This window comes from Aspergillus pseudotamarii (assembly GCF_009193445.1).
Source record: "Aspergillus pseudotamarii strain CBS 117625 unplaced genomic scaffold BDV38scaffold_79, whole genome shotgun sequence".
Classification (NCBI taxonomy): domain Eukaryota; kingdom Fungi; phylum Ascomycota; class Eurotiomycetes; order Eurotiales; family Aspergillaceae; genus Aspergillus; species Aspergillus pseudotamarii.
In genome coordinates, this window is record NW_022475093.1 from 43,828 (window position 1) to 60,238 (window position 16,411).

The window sequence follows — 16,411 nt, forward strand, 5'->3', positions numbered from 1 at the left end:
TAGTATGTCTACGTGGCGGTGACTAATAACTAACAAGATTTATAAGAAAACTTGAAACCTGCATGACAGCTCACCATGAGGCAGACCCGCACAGGGGATCGTCCAACCGTCAACTAACAGCGGTCAGTTCACAGAGACCGTGCTCTGGACCTTCCAGATTATCGTGTCCAATGCCAGATGAGTCACGGAGATCGTCACCAGACCCACGATTCTTGCAGATGATGATAATGAGCTGATTCGCTTACCTCTCCGACATGATAGGAGTCCAAAATGGAACCCATTCTGTTCAACACTTGTTGAAACCAGGACTTATTGTCGGGAGTCGGGATTCGGAATGAAAATGATTGGCTCAACGCCGGCCACTTTGAGACAGTAACGCGTCACGTGCTATCAAGATGCCGAAGATCCGATTCTAGATAAAAGAAGTTGGATAATTTGGACTCTCCTCAATTGCAATAGACGGGCCAAGCCGCTCTGCTCCACAATTATCGTCGGGAGTCGGGGTGCCGTTCAGTAGCATTCCATAAATAATCAATGTCAAGCTTTCCTCCTAGCCCAATCATGCCTCTCAGAATTGCAAAATCTAACGACGACGCTCCACTGTCGGTGTTTAGCGCTGTAAAATCCGTCACTATGATGGATTATCCTAGGGTTATGCTGTACAACGCTTCGTTGGATGCTCCTATTGGTGGTTGGCTGACACGGTCAAAATGATATATCGTGTGGTTCCCGTCTCTTGTTTCATTCTTTTTCGGTTTGGTTTCTCGTGAATCAGAAACTTCTTGTTGGCTTTCCTGGATACATTACTGGCTATGGCTGGTAGTCATGAGACGTTAGGTGTTGGACCTACCAGATCACGGTCTTCGTCGTCCTCTACTCTCAACTCTGAGTCGCATCTGTCGAATATTGAACCGCGCCGTCCAGGTCCTGCAAGTTCGACGGGGAGATCTAGCTCAAGAGCTATACAGAACGTTTCGCATATTGGTGGAACTGGCACCGGACAAAATTATGACGATCAATCCATATTGCACAGTAGTAATACAACTGAACATGGTGCAGCGGTCCACGAGGGCGTGCCAGCCCAAGATGAAAAGAATGGAATTGAGCTTGGTCTTGAAGCTGTGAGAGACCCAGAAGAGCGGGGGATTGACTTGGAAAAGGGTGCTCAGCCTACATCTAGCCCAGAGAAGTCAAACAGTCCACAGCAGGACTCCAAACTAGTGAGTCTCTGCGAGCTCATCCGATTATCATTGTCAGTTACTGATAACGTAGGTTACATGGACTGGTCCTGATGACCCTGATAACCCTAAGAACTGGCCAACAAAGAAGAAATGGGGAGCTGTTTTGATTGTGTCCTGTTTTACATTCATATCCCCAGTGATGTCATCTATGGTGGCACCCGCATTACAAACCATGAAGTCCGACTTCCATATTGAAGATGAAGTGACTTCCCAACTCATGCTGTCCATTTTCGTCCTGGCTTATGCATTTGGCCCGCTATTCCTTGGGCCCCTATCCGAGATCTACGGTAGAGTCATTGTCTTGCAGCTCGCGAATTTATTCTTCCTTATATTCAACATCGCCTGCGGCGTATCTCAAACTTCGGCGCAGATGATCGTCTTTCGGTTTTTGGCTGGACTAGGAGGCAGTGCCCCTCTAGCGGTGAGTGCTTCACATCATGGGTATACATGAATTCACGATCTAACAGCGTTTAGATAGGTGGTGGGGTGCTCTCTGACTGCTTTCTACCGGAGGAACGCGGTAAAAGTATTGCTATCTATAGCTTAGCACCTCTCCTTGGCCCGGCTGTTGGCCCAATTGCCGGCGGCTTCATCGCGGAAAGGACGACATGGAGATGGGTATTCTACGCCACATCCATCGCTGATGGGGTCATCCAACTCATGGGTCTTTTCTTCTTGCGCGAGACATATGCCCCAAAGATCCTCAGGACACGAGCAAAAAAGCTCCGCAAAGACACAGGAGACACCTCCTACGAGACCGAAGCCGAGCGACAGAACAAGACTTTACCTGAGGTTCTAAGCACAGCGCTTGTTCGCCCGTTCCGCCTTCTCGCAACTCAGCCCATCGTCCAAGCCCTTGCGATATATATGGCCTACGTATACGGTATCTTATATTTGATGTCGTCGACATTTCCGGCCTTATGGACCAGCCCGGAGTACTATAATGAGTCCACAGGCATTGGCGGTCTAAACTACATTTCCCTTGGAATAGGGTACTGCCTGGGCTCCCAGATCTGCGCACGGCTCAATGACCTCGTCTATCGCCGTCTCAAGGCCCGCAATAGCGGTACAGGGAAGCCGGAATTCCGCACCCCGCTATTATCTATTGCCGCCATCCTCAACCCAGTTGGCCTTTTCATCTACGGCTGGACCGCGCAAACCCACTGCCACTGGATTGCCCCGAACATCGGTGCCATGCTCCTGGCTATGGGAAACATAGTCGCCATGCAGTGCATCCAGACCTACATTGTCGATGCCTACACGCGGTTTGCAGCTAGTGCGATGGCCGCTGGTTCATTCCTACGTTCCATTGCAGGATTTGGGTTTCCACTTTTCGCGCCGTACATGTACCAGGCGTTGCATTATGGGTGGGGGAATAGTTTGTTGGCTTTCATCTCGATCGTCATTGGTATCCCAGCACCGATTTTCTTGTGGAAGTATGGAGAGACGATGAGGAAGATGAGCACCTATGCTGCGGGTTAATAATATCTTAAGTATGTAGATAAGTAATGCATAATGTGTGTACGTACTTGAGGTCCTTGCTATATTATCTGACATGCTGCAAATGAAATGTAGTCAAGCCATTAATATTTGAAATTCTTTGCCTATCTCTGTAGACCTTTGTATTATTATTCCATGCCCATTTGGAAACACCCATCGTCCTACCTAGATATTATCGGTTTGGTTGGTTTGACCAGACCACCTGGTCCCCATGTGACTTAATTTTTTCCAAATCCGCTTCAATACAAGCCCGGCGCAGTGCAAAACAAATGATAAATTAAGGGAATTAGTATTTCTTCTGTAGTTTCTATCAAATCATCCGGGATGAAAACAGCATAATCGATACTAGAAAGGTAGGAAGCAACCCTATTGACGAGAAATATCATATTTATTTTTCTTTTTAAATAAAAAAAAAATATACGATTGAGAAGCGAATACCAAATATCCTGATTCAAAATAAACCCAAGATATCCGGAATATAGAAAGAGAAGAGGAAAAAAAAAAGATCACAGTGATTGGAACCAAAAGACTCAATCACCGGGATCTTACGAACCCCCCTCTAATTTAAGCAGAGGCACTAGCCGACGGGGCAGCACCAGAAGGAACTCCAGAAGGAACTCCAGAACCACTGGGAGGACCACCACCACCCATACCCATACCGGAGTTCTCGTTCTCGACACCACCATCCTCGGTAAAGTACGCAGCAGGGGTAACAGAGGTATCCTCGGTGGCATCGATACCAACAGAGATCCAACCGAAGACACCCTCGGAGACATCGTCACCGAGGAGAACGTACTCGACGAAGGGGTCGATGGTGTCGGCTTCCTCGGCGAGGATGGAGTCCTCAGCGTTAGTGGTCAGTTCCTGGGTGTTGGTGGCGTAAGGGCTTGTCTCTTCGACGACGGAGATGAGGTCTTGGTCGAAGAAGATCTGACCCACGTGGGAGGTCTTGGTGTTGTACAGGCCGGTGATGGTTCCGTTGGGCAGAACGGAGGTTTCGTTGGCCGGGTGGGTGAGCACTATTTTATTTCCCACCTTTTAATCAGTAATCTTATTTATATAATAGTATGAAGTGGGGAAATGGGGGGTAGGAAGAGGTGAGGCGAGTAGGGAAGTAAGGAAAAAGACGTACCGTGGATGTGGGTAGCACGGCCGGTATAGTGACCGGGGAAGATAGTCTGGAACTGGACGATACCGTCGTTGTTGGTCTTTTGGAGACCACGGAGGAAGGTCGAGTCGATGTTGCTCTCGTCATCGCTGTCGCCGTTTCCGCTGGCGACGACACCGGAGTAGACACCCTTTGTTTTTCTTTTGTTAGTGTTTGGGGGTTTTCTTTCTTGGAGTAGTGGTAGCTAGAAAGCGCTTACGGTGGCGTTACAGTGCCAGAAATCCAGGTAGACCTGGGGAACGGGCTCGCAGGTGTTGGTGTCGATCAGCTGGATGTCCAGGTAGAGGGGGACACCCTCCTGATCCTCGACGATGTTGTTGCGGATCAGCTCGCCAGAGACGTCTGCTTATGTTAGATAGGGTTGATTGAGGATGTAGATGGCAACGTACAGTAGGGTCCCTGGGTGACGTCCGGGGCGAGGATGCAGGTGGCCTCGTCGGCGAAGAGGACGTTGGGGTCAGTGGAGAGGTCGACATCCTGGGTGGAGTGGTGAGTGGTGTTGAGGGCGGTGTCGAGGTCTCTGGCCTTGAGGAAGTGGGAGCCTGGTCCAGAACAGTCAGTATGCGGTGCTGATGTATGAAGGTTGGAAGGAAGTGAGCAAGGCATACGGGACTGCAGGCCCATGCTGCGGCGCAGGTTCTTGACGGCCTGCTCACGACGGGCGATGTTGCGCTGCTCTTGGCCGCGAGCACGCAGCTTGGTAGTGCACTGGTCCAGGCTGCGAGAGCGGAGAGGAGCATTCTTCAGGAAAGCTGCACGCTCGGCGGCCTCGGCCTTGACGTCGTGACCCGGGTGGGCAGAGACGACGCTGGCAAGGCCAGCCAAGCCAGCGACGAGGGTAGAAGCAAGTTGAACCATGATTAAGGATTGGTACTGATACACAAGTAGTGGTGGAGAGAATGAGATTAGAGAATTGTCTTGATGATCCTCTAGACACTCTCGAGCGCAATGCCGGCTTTATACCCCAGTGACCTTGGTGGAAGCCATATCAAACACAAGGAGTACCGCGGCTTCTAGCTGACGCAATTCCTATAGTGCACCCTGTCTAGACCGTCGAATGGGGCGGGGAGCATTGTTCAGCAACCCCCAACCCGGACAGGAGAGCATCCCGAAAATAGCGTGCTAGCGCCGGTTGAATGCAATAGAGTACCGTTGAACCGACATAGCTTGTTTTAGGGCATCTTCAGCCCAGACAGAAATGGGGCATGATCGACGCTGGCTGACGAGGCAACGTCCTCGCCCACTGTTCAGCAACAATAGATAACTCGACTAAAACGGGCACGGACGTGGCAAGTGGGGAAGAATAGAGTAGTTACAAGGCACAAGAAGGACTCTGCCATGGCGTAATCCCAATGTTATGCATCGTGCATGGTACAATTTTCGTGGACCAAGCTCACTCGACACAAACAACCGGCGGCTTGGCACAGCCGGAGTGATTAATGGCCCTAGGGTGATTGGTGGGTATACCTCGGACATGATCGTGAAGCGTGTCGATCCTTTTATTTCCTATGTATTGCGTATTCTAACTTGCTGTGCCACAGAGGAGTCTGACTCTGGTCAGTGTGCGAGTATGTTTAGCACCAGGCACAAGACGTCTTGGCACAGCGGAGCTCTGCCGAACAGCGGAAACGGTAATTGGTACCTTTCGACTGCCGACGCGTATGTCGATCCTTCTCAGGAAATTATGCTACGCATGTTGCCTTAAACAGTTTGATTTGGCGTTGAAAATGCCAATTAAGCATTGGCTCGATTGCTGAAACAGGAATGTGACCCAAGGAAAAGGAATGAAATGGCAAACCACAAGACTCAAGCTAACCCTAAGGTAGGATGACTAAGCGGAGCTCAAAGACGGAAAACTCTGCCCTCCAGATTCTTGTCGATCGATCGCTTGGCAAGTGCTGGATATCTTGGCAGGATATTGATTCGTGGACTGTTTCTTCTTTAATCTAGATGGATCACTTACGGATATTCCGACTTCAGAGTCTTCTACCTTGAAAATAGGCAGATGCATTTCAGTTATTGTATCTGAACGTCTGTGGGTATACAACGGGAGGTAAAGAAAACAGGTTAGAAACCCACGAAAATTACAAAAATGCATACAATCTAGTCGAGAGATTCGATACCGAGGCACTTTACAGAGGTAAAATACATATACTCTACTCAGCCTCATAGACAGAGTCTCCCCATTCCTGACGGCAACATGGATATTAGAGAGACTTTTTTCCTCCCGACACCGAAGATTTGATTGAAACTGACTTGCTAGTATGTACATATCCTCTAAGAATCGACGATTCCGGTCACAAATACGGTATCGGAATGTATTAGTGCCCCTGCATCGGGAAACCCACTTGGTTCATCAAGATTTGTTGTTGTTGAGTTACTTTTACGGTCTACCTACTCCGTACTCCGTACAGTAACCACTAGTGTACTAGTAGCCTTAGCGTGACCCACGGAATCTCCACGGAAGAAAGCCGAATTACCCTACACTCTCAAGAGTTTAAGGTTGTCGTTTAACAACCTACAATGGATCAAAAGCATGCACTATAGTTGAAGAAGGTGAGTATTGATTAATGGTACACCTCTCGGTCATCCTCTCAGTTCTGCCAGGACATTAAAACGACATGACGCGTAAAATCATGGGTATGAGTTCATAGCTGATAACCAGTGAATTAAAAAAAAAGATAGAGAGAAAAGTAAAGTGCAGAACACCCCTCCTCCCGAAACCAAAACGACTCCCCACTGACCCCCCATTAGAGTGGATTAGACTTCCCGATGGGCGACGTGGACTTTGTCGGTGATGTCCTTCTCGGTGAATCCCATGTCAGCCGCGAAGGTGGTGTGAGGCTTCCACTTGGCAGAGGTCCGCGGAGTGGTCTCCTCCATCATCTTGTCGACCTGCTCGAGGGTGAGCCCCTTGGTCTCCGGGATGAGGAAGTAGGTGTAGATGAAGGCGCAGGTGCAGAGGGCACCCCAGATGAAGAACACCTTGGACTTGAGGTCGCCCTTGTCTTGGTCGACCATGTACGGAGTGATGACAGCGATGATCTATCTCAATCGTTAGGGAAACCACCTTTTACGCTACACACAAACACGAGGGTGCGACTTACGCAGTTCCAAAGCCAGTTAGACGCAGTGGACAGAGCCACACCACGCGAACGAATGGGCAGAGGGAAGATCTCGCCGATGACTACCCATGCGCCAGGACCCCAGGTGCTGGCGAAGAAGAAGATGTAAATGCAGATGAAAGAAATCTCCGCGCTGACGGCAGCGTTGTTACCGCCCTTGTCACCGACGACGGTACCGGTAATGGCGACAATGAACTGGCAGATAACCATACCAAGAGCACCCCACAACAGCAGGGGACGACGTCCGATCTTCTCCATGGTGTAGAACGAGACGGGAGTCGAGCAAACATTGACAATGGTGGTGATCATGCTAATCAGGAAAGGATCTGAAATCGTTCCGAGCTGTCCTTCAGTCAGCAAACATTAAGTCTCTTTTCCTGTGGCTCGGTGACACATACCGAGGTAAAGAATGTGGTACCGAAGTAGAACACGAAGTTGACACCGGTCCATCTAGAAGGGAGCATGTTAGCTATGTACTGCGGTAGTCTAGGCGCCACAGACCTTTCTGGACTGTGTTGGATGGGATCAACTTACTGCTGCATCATCTGAAGAGAAGTACCCAGGATGGTACGGCGGAGATTGCTGTTGGGGTGGAAGAGACTTCCACGGAAACAGCTCAGCCAGGTTGTGAAGTAGCCGCCCTGGGGCATCGCTTGCATCTCATATTCATTGTTGGCAACGATCTCCGCCAGCTCCTGTTTGATATACTCTGAATCCTCGGACTGACCACGGACACGAGCGAGGACATATGACGCCTTCTCGAGCTGGCCCTTTCTGACGAAATAACGGGGCGATTCCGGTAGGAGGAGCAAACCACCACCGAGAATGAGGGCCCAGGCAATCTGAATGCCAATCGGAATGCGATAGGAACCGGAGTCCGTGCGATTTTGGGTGGCGTAGTCGACACAAGAAGCCAGCATCAGACCGATGGTGATACAGAACTGGTATCCAGACACAATGGCACCGCGGACCTTGCGAGGAGCAATCTCCGACATATACAGGATAATGATGGCCGACACGAAACCGACACCGAATCCCGCAATCAGACGTCCCACCACGAGAAGAGCTACGGTGGTTGATGCGGTCTGCAAAATGACACCAACGATGAAGATAGCACAACCGGAGACGATAGTGATCCGACGTCCAAACCAGTCAGCAAGGTCTCCAGCAATCAGTGCACCGAAGAATGTGCCTGCCGACAAGATGGATGTGATCAAGGATTTCTTCCACGATGAGACAACGAAATGATTCGGATCGGTGGTGGCAGGATCCTATAGTTCGACCAGTATTAGCTACTTGTCCGAGCCACCCTTAGGATTACTGGTTAGAGGAAATGACGAGACTGACCAAGCCTTCAAATTCTTGGATGAAATAACTCATGCCCATGACACCGTTAATATAACCGGAATCATAACCGAAAAAGATACCACCAAAGGCGGCAAAGGCACACATCATATAAGTCTTGAAGGTGACGGGTGCCTCCACTCGCATGGTATCGGCGAGGGCGTTTGGAGCTACAGCGTCGCCCATGGTGATAGAGCTGCTGGGTCAACCTCGCACAGGGTTCACAGGTGTATGGGTGTGCGAAAGAGAGAAGAAGAAGAAAGAGATGGTGTGTCCAGCGATGGACAGGAAAGAACAGGAGGGCGAATGGAAGACGGCAAGTTAACCACCAAAAGGGAACACGGCGAACGGGAGAAATGAACCGAAGCGAAGCAGGGGAATGGATGTGCTTTTATAACTCTGGCGGTGTTACAAAAACTTCTTGAGAATCGGCATACAGCCGGACCCGGGGAAATTCACCCACGGGGAAAGCCTGTGTCACTCGGCCCTAGAAATTTTTTAACCTCACTTGCAATTTTTATTTTATTTATTCATTATTATTATTTTTTTCTGTGTCTTTTTTCCGACACGATGGCACGATGTTCCATGGGCCATGAAGCTAACCAGGTTTTGCCCTAGAAGAAGGCAAAAGGAAATACCGTGTTTACAACCATGCCTGATTTAGGTTGGCTAATCTTAGATCCTTAAGAAAATGACTGCGGTAGGAGCCAATCAGAGGAATGGCCAGACCGATTTAGGTGACATTGGAAGGACTATAGGCCCGTGCATTGCATTACTGCTACGTTGGTATAGAAGTCAGTCCAGCGACTGTTGTCCAACCCCAGAGTGGGTTACTATAATCTTAGTAACGGGACAAAAGAGCCAAAGACAAGGTCCAGATCCCTGAAGCTGACATCGGCTCATGCGCGCGAGTACTTCAGGCTTTCAGCACTAAAAGTCCGAGTTAAATCGTCGGCTATATCGCTGGATTTGGCAGAGTCACTTTGAATCTGACCAAACAGAAGGTCGGGTCCCATTACCGAAGAAGTCAGTCGGCTTTGAATGGCTCCAGTTATTGAAGGAGATGTCCGGCCGTATGACCGTTCCTGGCTGGCAAAGTTGGTTCTTCCTGTTCCATTGGTTGAGTCCCGGACCGTCGACGGGGGTCGGAAATTTCAACCTACCACGTGTGTAGACAACCTGGGGTTAAGCCCGTCCACTAACCAAGATAGGAAGAGTGCTCTCCGGGAAACTGCTCTCGTGGGTTATATGGGGGTGGATATCTGGCAGGTTCAGTCTTTGAGACACTAGACTAGTAGTACTACTGTAAGATTGTTGTCCTGGGGAAACCTGTCGGCATCCATGTGGAGGATCGGCGGCAAAAGATTTCCTTCCCATTTCAACCCCCCTTCTCCCGTTGAGGAACATCGCCCCCTGATATGAGGATCAGGGTTGATAATGTTCTGGAAACAACTCACCCACAAAACAAAGAAAGAACTGAAACCTTGTCCGACTCGAGGCAAATGAGCCCCCCCGACTGAATGTAACCCCAGCGTCCAAGAGATGCTTGATTATTCGGCTCCCCTATCCGAGAGAATGAGGTGAGCCAGACGCCACTCCAACTTTACTTGCAGCTACGGTTGCAGTGAAGTCGTGGACAAGGCAGAAGGCTGGCCAAGAATTGCCGCGAAGGTGAAAAGACGCACTAAGAGGGATTGTGGCGTCCACCCGTTGTTGACCATCACTTGGTGAGACAATGGACCGAGCGAGGGCTTGGAAGAGTCATGGGACCCCGAAGACTTTCAGCTCCCAGACTCCCCTTCGCGAATGCTCATGGCCAGCAAAAGTAGGATTATTGGAGTTGCCACTCCCAATCTTTGCCCCTCTGACTTTCTCTCTTTCTTCTTCGCAACTCCCATTTGAATTAGAAACGAAATGTTTGCTCTGACATGTCGCAAACTGCCAAGGGTCTTGGCATGCGCCAGGCCGCCCAAATTTTCTCTGGACTCCCGACAGTTTCCCTCTAAGCCGGAAAGCGCTTAGCAGGTCATGCATTTTCCTCAATAGCCTTCCTGATTCTTGTCATACACTTCTACTAACAAAAAACATAACCATGGTCTCCTCTCTAAGCGATATTTAGGGTATCCCGCTAGTCGGGGCCACCACCAATCATCATGGCGGAAGCTGCCGACGTTGAGACCTTGTCCTGTGGTTGTAACGAGAGAACAGGACCTACCGGTGGATATACCTAAGCCTCGGCATCTTGGGCATCATCCGTTTCCGAACGTGGCCATTATGCGGGGATTCCCAGTGTTGGACCGTGGCTGCTATCCGGTGAGTCTTTTGCGTTAGTGAACGGAAAGTATCTTTGCCCGGACTCTGGAAAGAAGACGATTTGCTGCTGTCAACCGTTTCTGCATCCTGTCGACGAGAATGAAGTAGTGCCATTTCTTCATTTATTAGACTTTCCATGACATGCAGTGTACGGGATCTCGTGGTGCAGTTTTTCTACCCCGGCCCCGGAAATGTAGGAGGAAATAACCCTCTCCCATTCGTCGGTACGTCCGTGTCTATTCCTTTTAGTCTTGACATAATCTCCGCTCGTGGGACATGCTCTCCCATCGGGTTCGTACCGGCGACTTGGGACGCATTCGACCCATGTACATGTTCCTTTTTGAACGATTGTGGAGTCAACATATATTTGGCCTTGGTTACTCGTCCAGTATTGTCTTTATTCGATGCATTCCTTCTGTCGTACAATTGCCGCTAGCTCACCCCGAAGAGGCTTTGTTTGTATTGAATAGGGGCCAACACTGCTTCCCTTTTTGCCTCACCTTATGGCCTACTTGAACATGAACCTACGACTCAAGCAAAGGTGATACGTCGAAGTCGACATCATCCGTTTTGTCTGCTGTCGTAACCGACCTGGCTACGAGGTTATGATTAGATTTTCTTTTAGCCTGTCTTGTCGGTACAGGTCCAGTCGTGGCGATCCAGGGCTCTGTGGAAATATGATATAACAACAAAGCTTAAGTTCTGGGGATGATATCCGCAATAGCCTATCTATTCTCGGATAGTGAAGCACGTAATCAGACGTAAAAAACATTTATCAGAACGGACAGTGCGGGGTACTGAACATGTACTTGATCAGCTTTGATCTCCGGAGGAGGTGCTTATCTTACCTTGCCATATAAGGACTAGGTCGGTCCAGTGATCTACATTCACACTGTCCAGTTTAATACATGTCATTGTATACTCCGAAGATAGGACGGCATCTTCATTCATTTGCTAGTTGGTAGGGTCTGAAACCGACGTTCCGTTAAGAATTCGAGCAGTAGGATATTTATTTATTTATTTGGATAATGCATCCATGAGGACTCAAATTGCCTAAACAATCTATTATATGTGAGTCGAGTCTACATGTACTGACTTTTTGAGACGACGATGTCGTGCACTTTAGGACGTAATGACCACTTCTTCAAATTGAGGACGACAGGGACTAACACTACATTGAGAGTTCTCTGAACGTCGACTATGGAGGTTTTTAGATTTCTCTTTCTCTGTCTCTCTTTACTTCACATAGTACCCACTCGTATCATCTATTCCAGCCGATATCTACACTGATTCCATTTAGCATGCTTTTGCAACCGACCTACACCTTAATATATATATTGGAAATACTTCTTACTCCATTTGTACCTACACAAGGATATTGCCGGTCAGTCAAATACACTGATGAACAATATTCCACCATCCCTTCAACGACTCAGCTTATCTACGTCATCTCATACGTCCCATTAAGTCACCTTTTTCATCCGTTTTATCATCTTACAATCTTAGATTATCCCCTGAACTCCGTTGTGTGAGCACCTGAGTTCCATCTACACATGGCCACTATCCAACCCCCAGAGACCCAGAAAGTCTTTGCAAAACTAACTCCTGAGCCCGCACCACCATGTGTTTCGATGGCAACAATTACGGTGCAATTAGAAATCGAAGCTTTGGTCACCGGCAATTAGGGAAGTTCTCACATTACTGTACAGAAAGAAAAAGAAAACAAGACAAAGAAAGCAACAATGAAAGGAATGCCATCAATAAACAATTTTCAGGCACGTCTATATTTGTCAAAGGACTGGAGCCACAAACCCGCGCGTATCTGTCGTCAAAAGCGGTCAAGGGACCTCATCGGACTCCCTACATCGACACGCGTTCAATCAGCTCTCAAGAAGCTCTTAAAATGACCAGATGTAGGTCTTTTTCGGCCCCAGAGTATCATCGGAAAAGATACACTGACTCTCATTTAGTGGGACGCTTATTGGCAAGACATGCGGAAGGGACACCGTCCAAAAAGAGGATCTAGCGCTCGCTCACCATTTCATGGGAAAGGGCTCTACTCGCTTGCCACTCTTGCGCCTCTAATGGAAGGAGTGCCTATTTTCTCTTCATGGAGGCGCTCTATAGCTATTCGTGGACGTCGCTACAATCTAGTTTGGTGAATTAGTGGGGTGGTGGCTACTGCGATGAGTTAAATTACCCGATCCTGACAGTATTGAGCTGTATCTCCCAGGTTGCGAGACTTTATTATCACTGGGTGTCATTGGTTTGGCCTTCTTGTTACTAGAGGGTACACTACGAGGTCGACACCAACACGTCGCTAGGACTAGCAGCAGCATTTCGGTTCCTTGTGACAAGACATGCAGTCTGAATTGCACCAACGAGACTCAATTTACTCAAGTAAAAAACCCCAGAAGCATCTAGAAAAGCGGGGGAAATTCTTCGTACAACGAGCAAAGCATGTGTCAGACATGGTACAATCGAGGCGAGACCTCAAGATAGGCAACAATAACAGCGTGCCCCAGGGGGTCTCACACAACACCACAAATTCTATATATAAATTCTCTACGTCGCCCTCACAATTGGGCATCTGGAGATGGCGGGGTAAGTGTATCACCTTGCGACTACTAGACTGGAGTTACCGCATTTGTATGTATGCATGCATGTCGTTTTTACTGCATATTACATGTCTTGCGTTACGAAGGCGCAGCTACAAACCAAGCAATTTGCCTCTCCAAATGACGAATCCCACATATATATATTGCCTCTCGAATAACCGAGAAGGTTCAGTGTATCCCACAATGGAAGTGCTATTGTGGTACACGATCAATGAGAGCGACCCACCTCGAGACCCAAGGATCCCGGCGTCGATCCTCAGCTTCCCCCCCAAAGCGGTCATTGTTTACCTTCGCTCTAATTCGGAAAGCACACGACAGCTCCATAATTCTTAGCCATGAAATTACTCATAAATTAACCTCTTCGATTGAGTGTCGTTGCTGCGATTCACCGACTCAACGATGGGACCAGTGGCTATAAATAAAAGGAGTCGAAATGCCCCTCGCTAAGCCCCTCTGAAACCCCACCTGGCAACCCCTCGCTCTCCAATGGCCGCCACGACAGGTCCACCTGCTATGTCACCCTGCATCGTTAGTCGCTACTTAATTAAGGGAACATGGGGCCTTAGGGCAGCAATGCGGTGGGTGGCCAGCTGAACACGCCATGATATAAATATACCGTCCACCTTGACTTTCCTAGCTTCAACCTCGTCCATCCTTGACTTCCTATCCTCCCTACCTATTGCTACTACTAAACAAACGATCCTCCAAAATGGGTTCCTTCCACCACACCGCTAGAAACTGGCGCATCAGGCAAGAAAATGGCGTCACCCTGTTCCGAGTGGAGGTCAAAGATATGCATGGCAACTGGATTGAACGAACAATCCGTTTGGATGACCACATCGGCAACACTGATGGTAATTCACCATACTCTTTCCACCCCCCCGGTTGTCTGGATATACAGTACATAGATGGCTAACAGAAATAATACACAGGATGGTTCATCTGGGGCGGAAAGAACTTCACCAGCAGCGCCTGGAATGTCCGTTTGGAGGATACCGAGTGGGGTCCCAAGCTGGTCGCTGTGATGCGCAGGAACGACGGTGGCGACCGTGGTGACCAGGGAATGTTGCTAGGCGATAAGATCGAGAACAGGAACGGAGAGCTTCATTTCACCGGTCCTTGATTGATGCGGCCGGGCTGACATCGATCTATGAGGGAGTTTTCAATTCTTTGTGAATGTTATATCTTGAAATGCATATGATAACCCGTTTTCATTTCCATTTTCTTCTCTTGGTGTTCGCTTCTAGGGTTTCTATTTAACTTTTTTTTTTCGTAGGAGATGATGTAAAGAATGATTCATGACTTGAGACTAGACACTTGGTCAATTACTAACCTTATATTGTGTACAAGCATTAATTTATATCACATGCACCACCCAATTATAGATTGACATGTTATGTCCGAAGTGTAAAGTGGCGTGTGGAGCGAACCAGATTCTATAGCACGATAGATTGGGTCGGCCCGTTCCAATTCCAGACCCCGCCTGAGCAACTGTCATAATGCTATCGATACCGACATCACTGATATGAGGAATATAGTTTAGTCTAAGTTTGCTGCAACTTGGACCTCGAGTGGTTTTTATTCCGTTGTACGATAGTCTCTCCGCTAAGACCCTATGTACATCAGAATGCATCATATCATGTGACATGTAATCTGTGATTTGTGCCAATAGCTTACCCTGGGATGGAAGACGTGATATAGAAATTTGGACGGAATAATAACAATGAAAAGCAAGTGAGTGGTGATTTGGGGCATTCTTTGACAGAATCTGGAGTATTCAGAATTGGTATCTACATCGAAAATGCAATATATTGATGAATCCACGGCAGTCATATCTCTATATGAAACACACATTCCCATGATAAATGGATAACAATATGTCCCTTGATATCTATAAAATCCTTTCAATAGTCACAGGCCTCCCAGGTAGAATACCGCCGTTGCATCTGATATACGATTCCAGACTCTGAGGATCCAATTAGAAAACATAATCATAAAAGTAGGCAACCGCATCACATAGAAGAGTGAAATACATGAGTAACTCATTAAATCCAGGTCATTCAATCGAACACGTATGTCAAGCTGGCGCTGGGGATCCTTCAGGAATTTGAAGAGTAGTAGTAGAGGACTCGTTTCGTCTTGAGTCTAAAGAAAAGCAATCAACTCCTTTTTGGTGGCTCTGGACATACCTCTTTATCATGGCATGTGCATTATTCTAAATAAAGCCCGTCTGAAGAGCGAAAAAGTGTACGGAGCTGTATTTCAAAAGGTTATTAAACTACCCTCGTAAATATCACGTGATAGAAAGCCAATTAGATGTCACTTTGGAGGGTGCAAAGTGGCTCCTATTGGCCAATGGTCCCGTAATATTAACTAGCAGTAACTAATGCAGTTTGATAACTTTTTGAAATACAGCTCCGTACAAAGATATAGACAAAGATATAGATGAGAATCGCCCGGGCTCCCTCTTGGCTGAACTATAGCTTAATATCATTGGGCAGCCTCATTCCGTTAGCCAGTTAGTTCTGTAAAACTAATTGGTCCCGTCAATATGATAGCTTAAGTTATCTGAGGAAATACTCAGCCTCATCCTCCCGAAGAATACGTCTCATTTCCTTTCCCCCCCTAATCACGTAGGCTGAGACGCAAGATGTCCTTCTTATTCCATTACATATATCAAAAACCTCCGATGTGAAATTACGGTACGTGATTCGAACTTTTCCCCTGTTGTCAACAATGGCTAACATCCATTTGATTTTTTCTCTACTAGATGTCATCCCATAGGTACACGTGACCCTCCATCGTCAAATAACGATACATACAAGAACTCGCGCCACAGCAACCCAGACATCGCGAGGATGAAGGATTACAAGTCAGTGACCGTGACTGCACACTTGAGACCAGCGATCGAGACTGTACCCTAGAGGTCAACCAACGGGCGCAAGAGATGCAGAGGGAAGCCGTCAGTGGCACCCAGACTTCAGGAGATATTGAAGCAGGCACGTGGGAGAAATCATACAGCAAGTATAGAACCCGAAATTGCTTTAAAAAGAACGGCCGTGTTCAAAAGAGCCGGGTCTGCTGCACGATACTCGCGGTCGT

The 16,411-nt window shown here is 48.1% G+C and overlaps 4 protein-coding genes across 4 annotated transcripts; 2 read left to right on the forward strand and 2 right to left on the reverse strand.

Moving 5' to 3' along the window:
* The first annotated feature begins 456 nt into the window (after positions 1–456).
* On the forward strand, positions 457–2,936 carry BDV38DRAFT_260602 (MFS transporter). Its single transcript, XM_032055941.1, has 3 exons — positions 457–1,220; positions 1,273–1,662; positions 1,716–2,936. The coding sequence occupies exons 1-3, from the start codon at positions 813–815 to the stop codon at positions 2,721–2,723; spliced, it is 1,806 nt and encodes a 601-aa protein (XP_031908686.1). The 5' UTR covers positions 457–812; the 3' UTR covers positions 2,724–2,936.
* A 369-nt stretch (positions 2,937–3,305) lies between these two features.
* Positions 3,306–4,767, reverse strand: BDV38DRAFT_287543 (intradiol ring-cleavage dioxygenase; the record flags this gene model as incomplete). Its single annotated transcript, XM_032060892.1, has 5 exons — positions 3,306–3,760; positions 3,874–4,039; positions 4,109–4,251; positions 4,299–4,451; positions 4,518–4,767. The coding sequence occupies 5 exons, from the start codon at positions 4,765–4,767 to the stop codon at positions 3,306–3,308; spliced, it is 1,167 nt and encodes a 388-aa protein (XP_031908687.1).
* Positions 4,768–6,021: 1,254 nt separating this feature from the next.
* On the reverse strand, positions 6,022–8,852 carry BDV38DRAFT_260611 (sugar porter family MFS transporter). Its single transcript, XM_032055942.1, has 5 exons — positions 8,382–8,852; positions 7,569–8,305; positions 7,433–7,484; positions 7,017–7,376; positions 6,022–6,954 (listed from the first exon to the last, which is right to left on the reverse strand). Exons 1-5 carry the CDS (start codon positions 8,562–8,564, stop codon positions 6,670–6,672), a joined length of 1,617 nt encoding a protein of 538 aa, XP_031908688.1. The 5' UTR covers positions 8,565–8,852; the 3' UTR covers positions 6,022–6,669.
* Positions 8,853–14,018: 5,166 nt separating this feature from the next.
* BDV38DRAFT_287545 (CVNH domain-containing protein) lies at positions 14,019–14,432 on the forward strand (the record flags this gene model as incomplete). Its single annotated transcript, XM_032060893.1, has 2 exons — positions 14,019–14,163; positions 14,242–14,432. The coding sequence occupies 2 exons, from the start codon at positions 14,019–14,021 to the stop codon at positions 14,430–14,432; spliced, it is 336 nt and encodes a 111-aa protein (XP_031908689.1).
* Between the last annotated feature and the right edge of the window lie 1,979 nt (positions 14,433–16,411).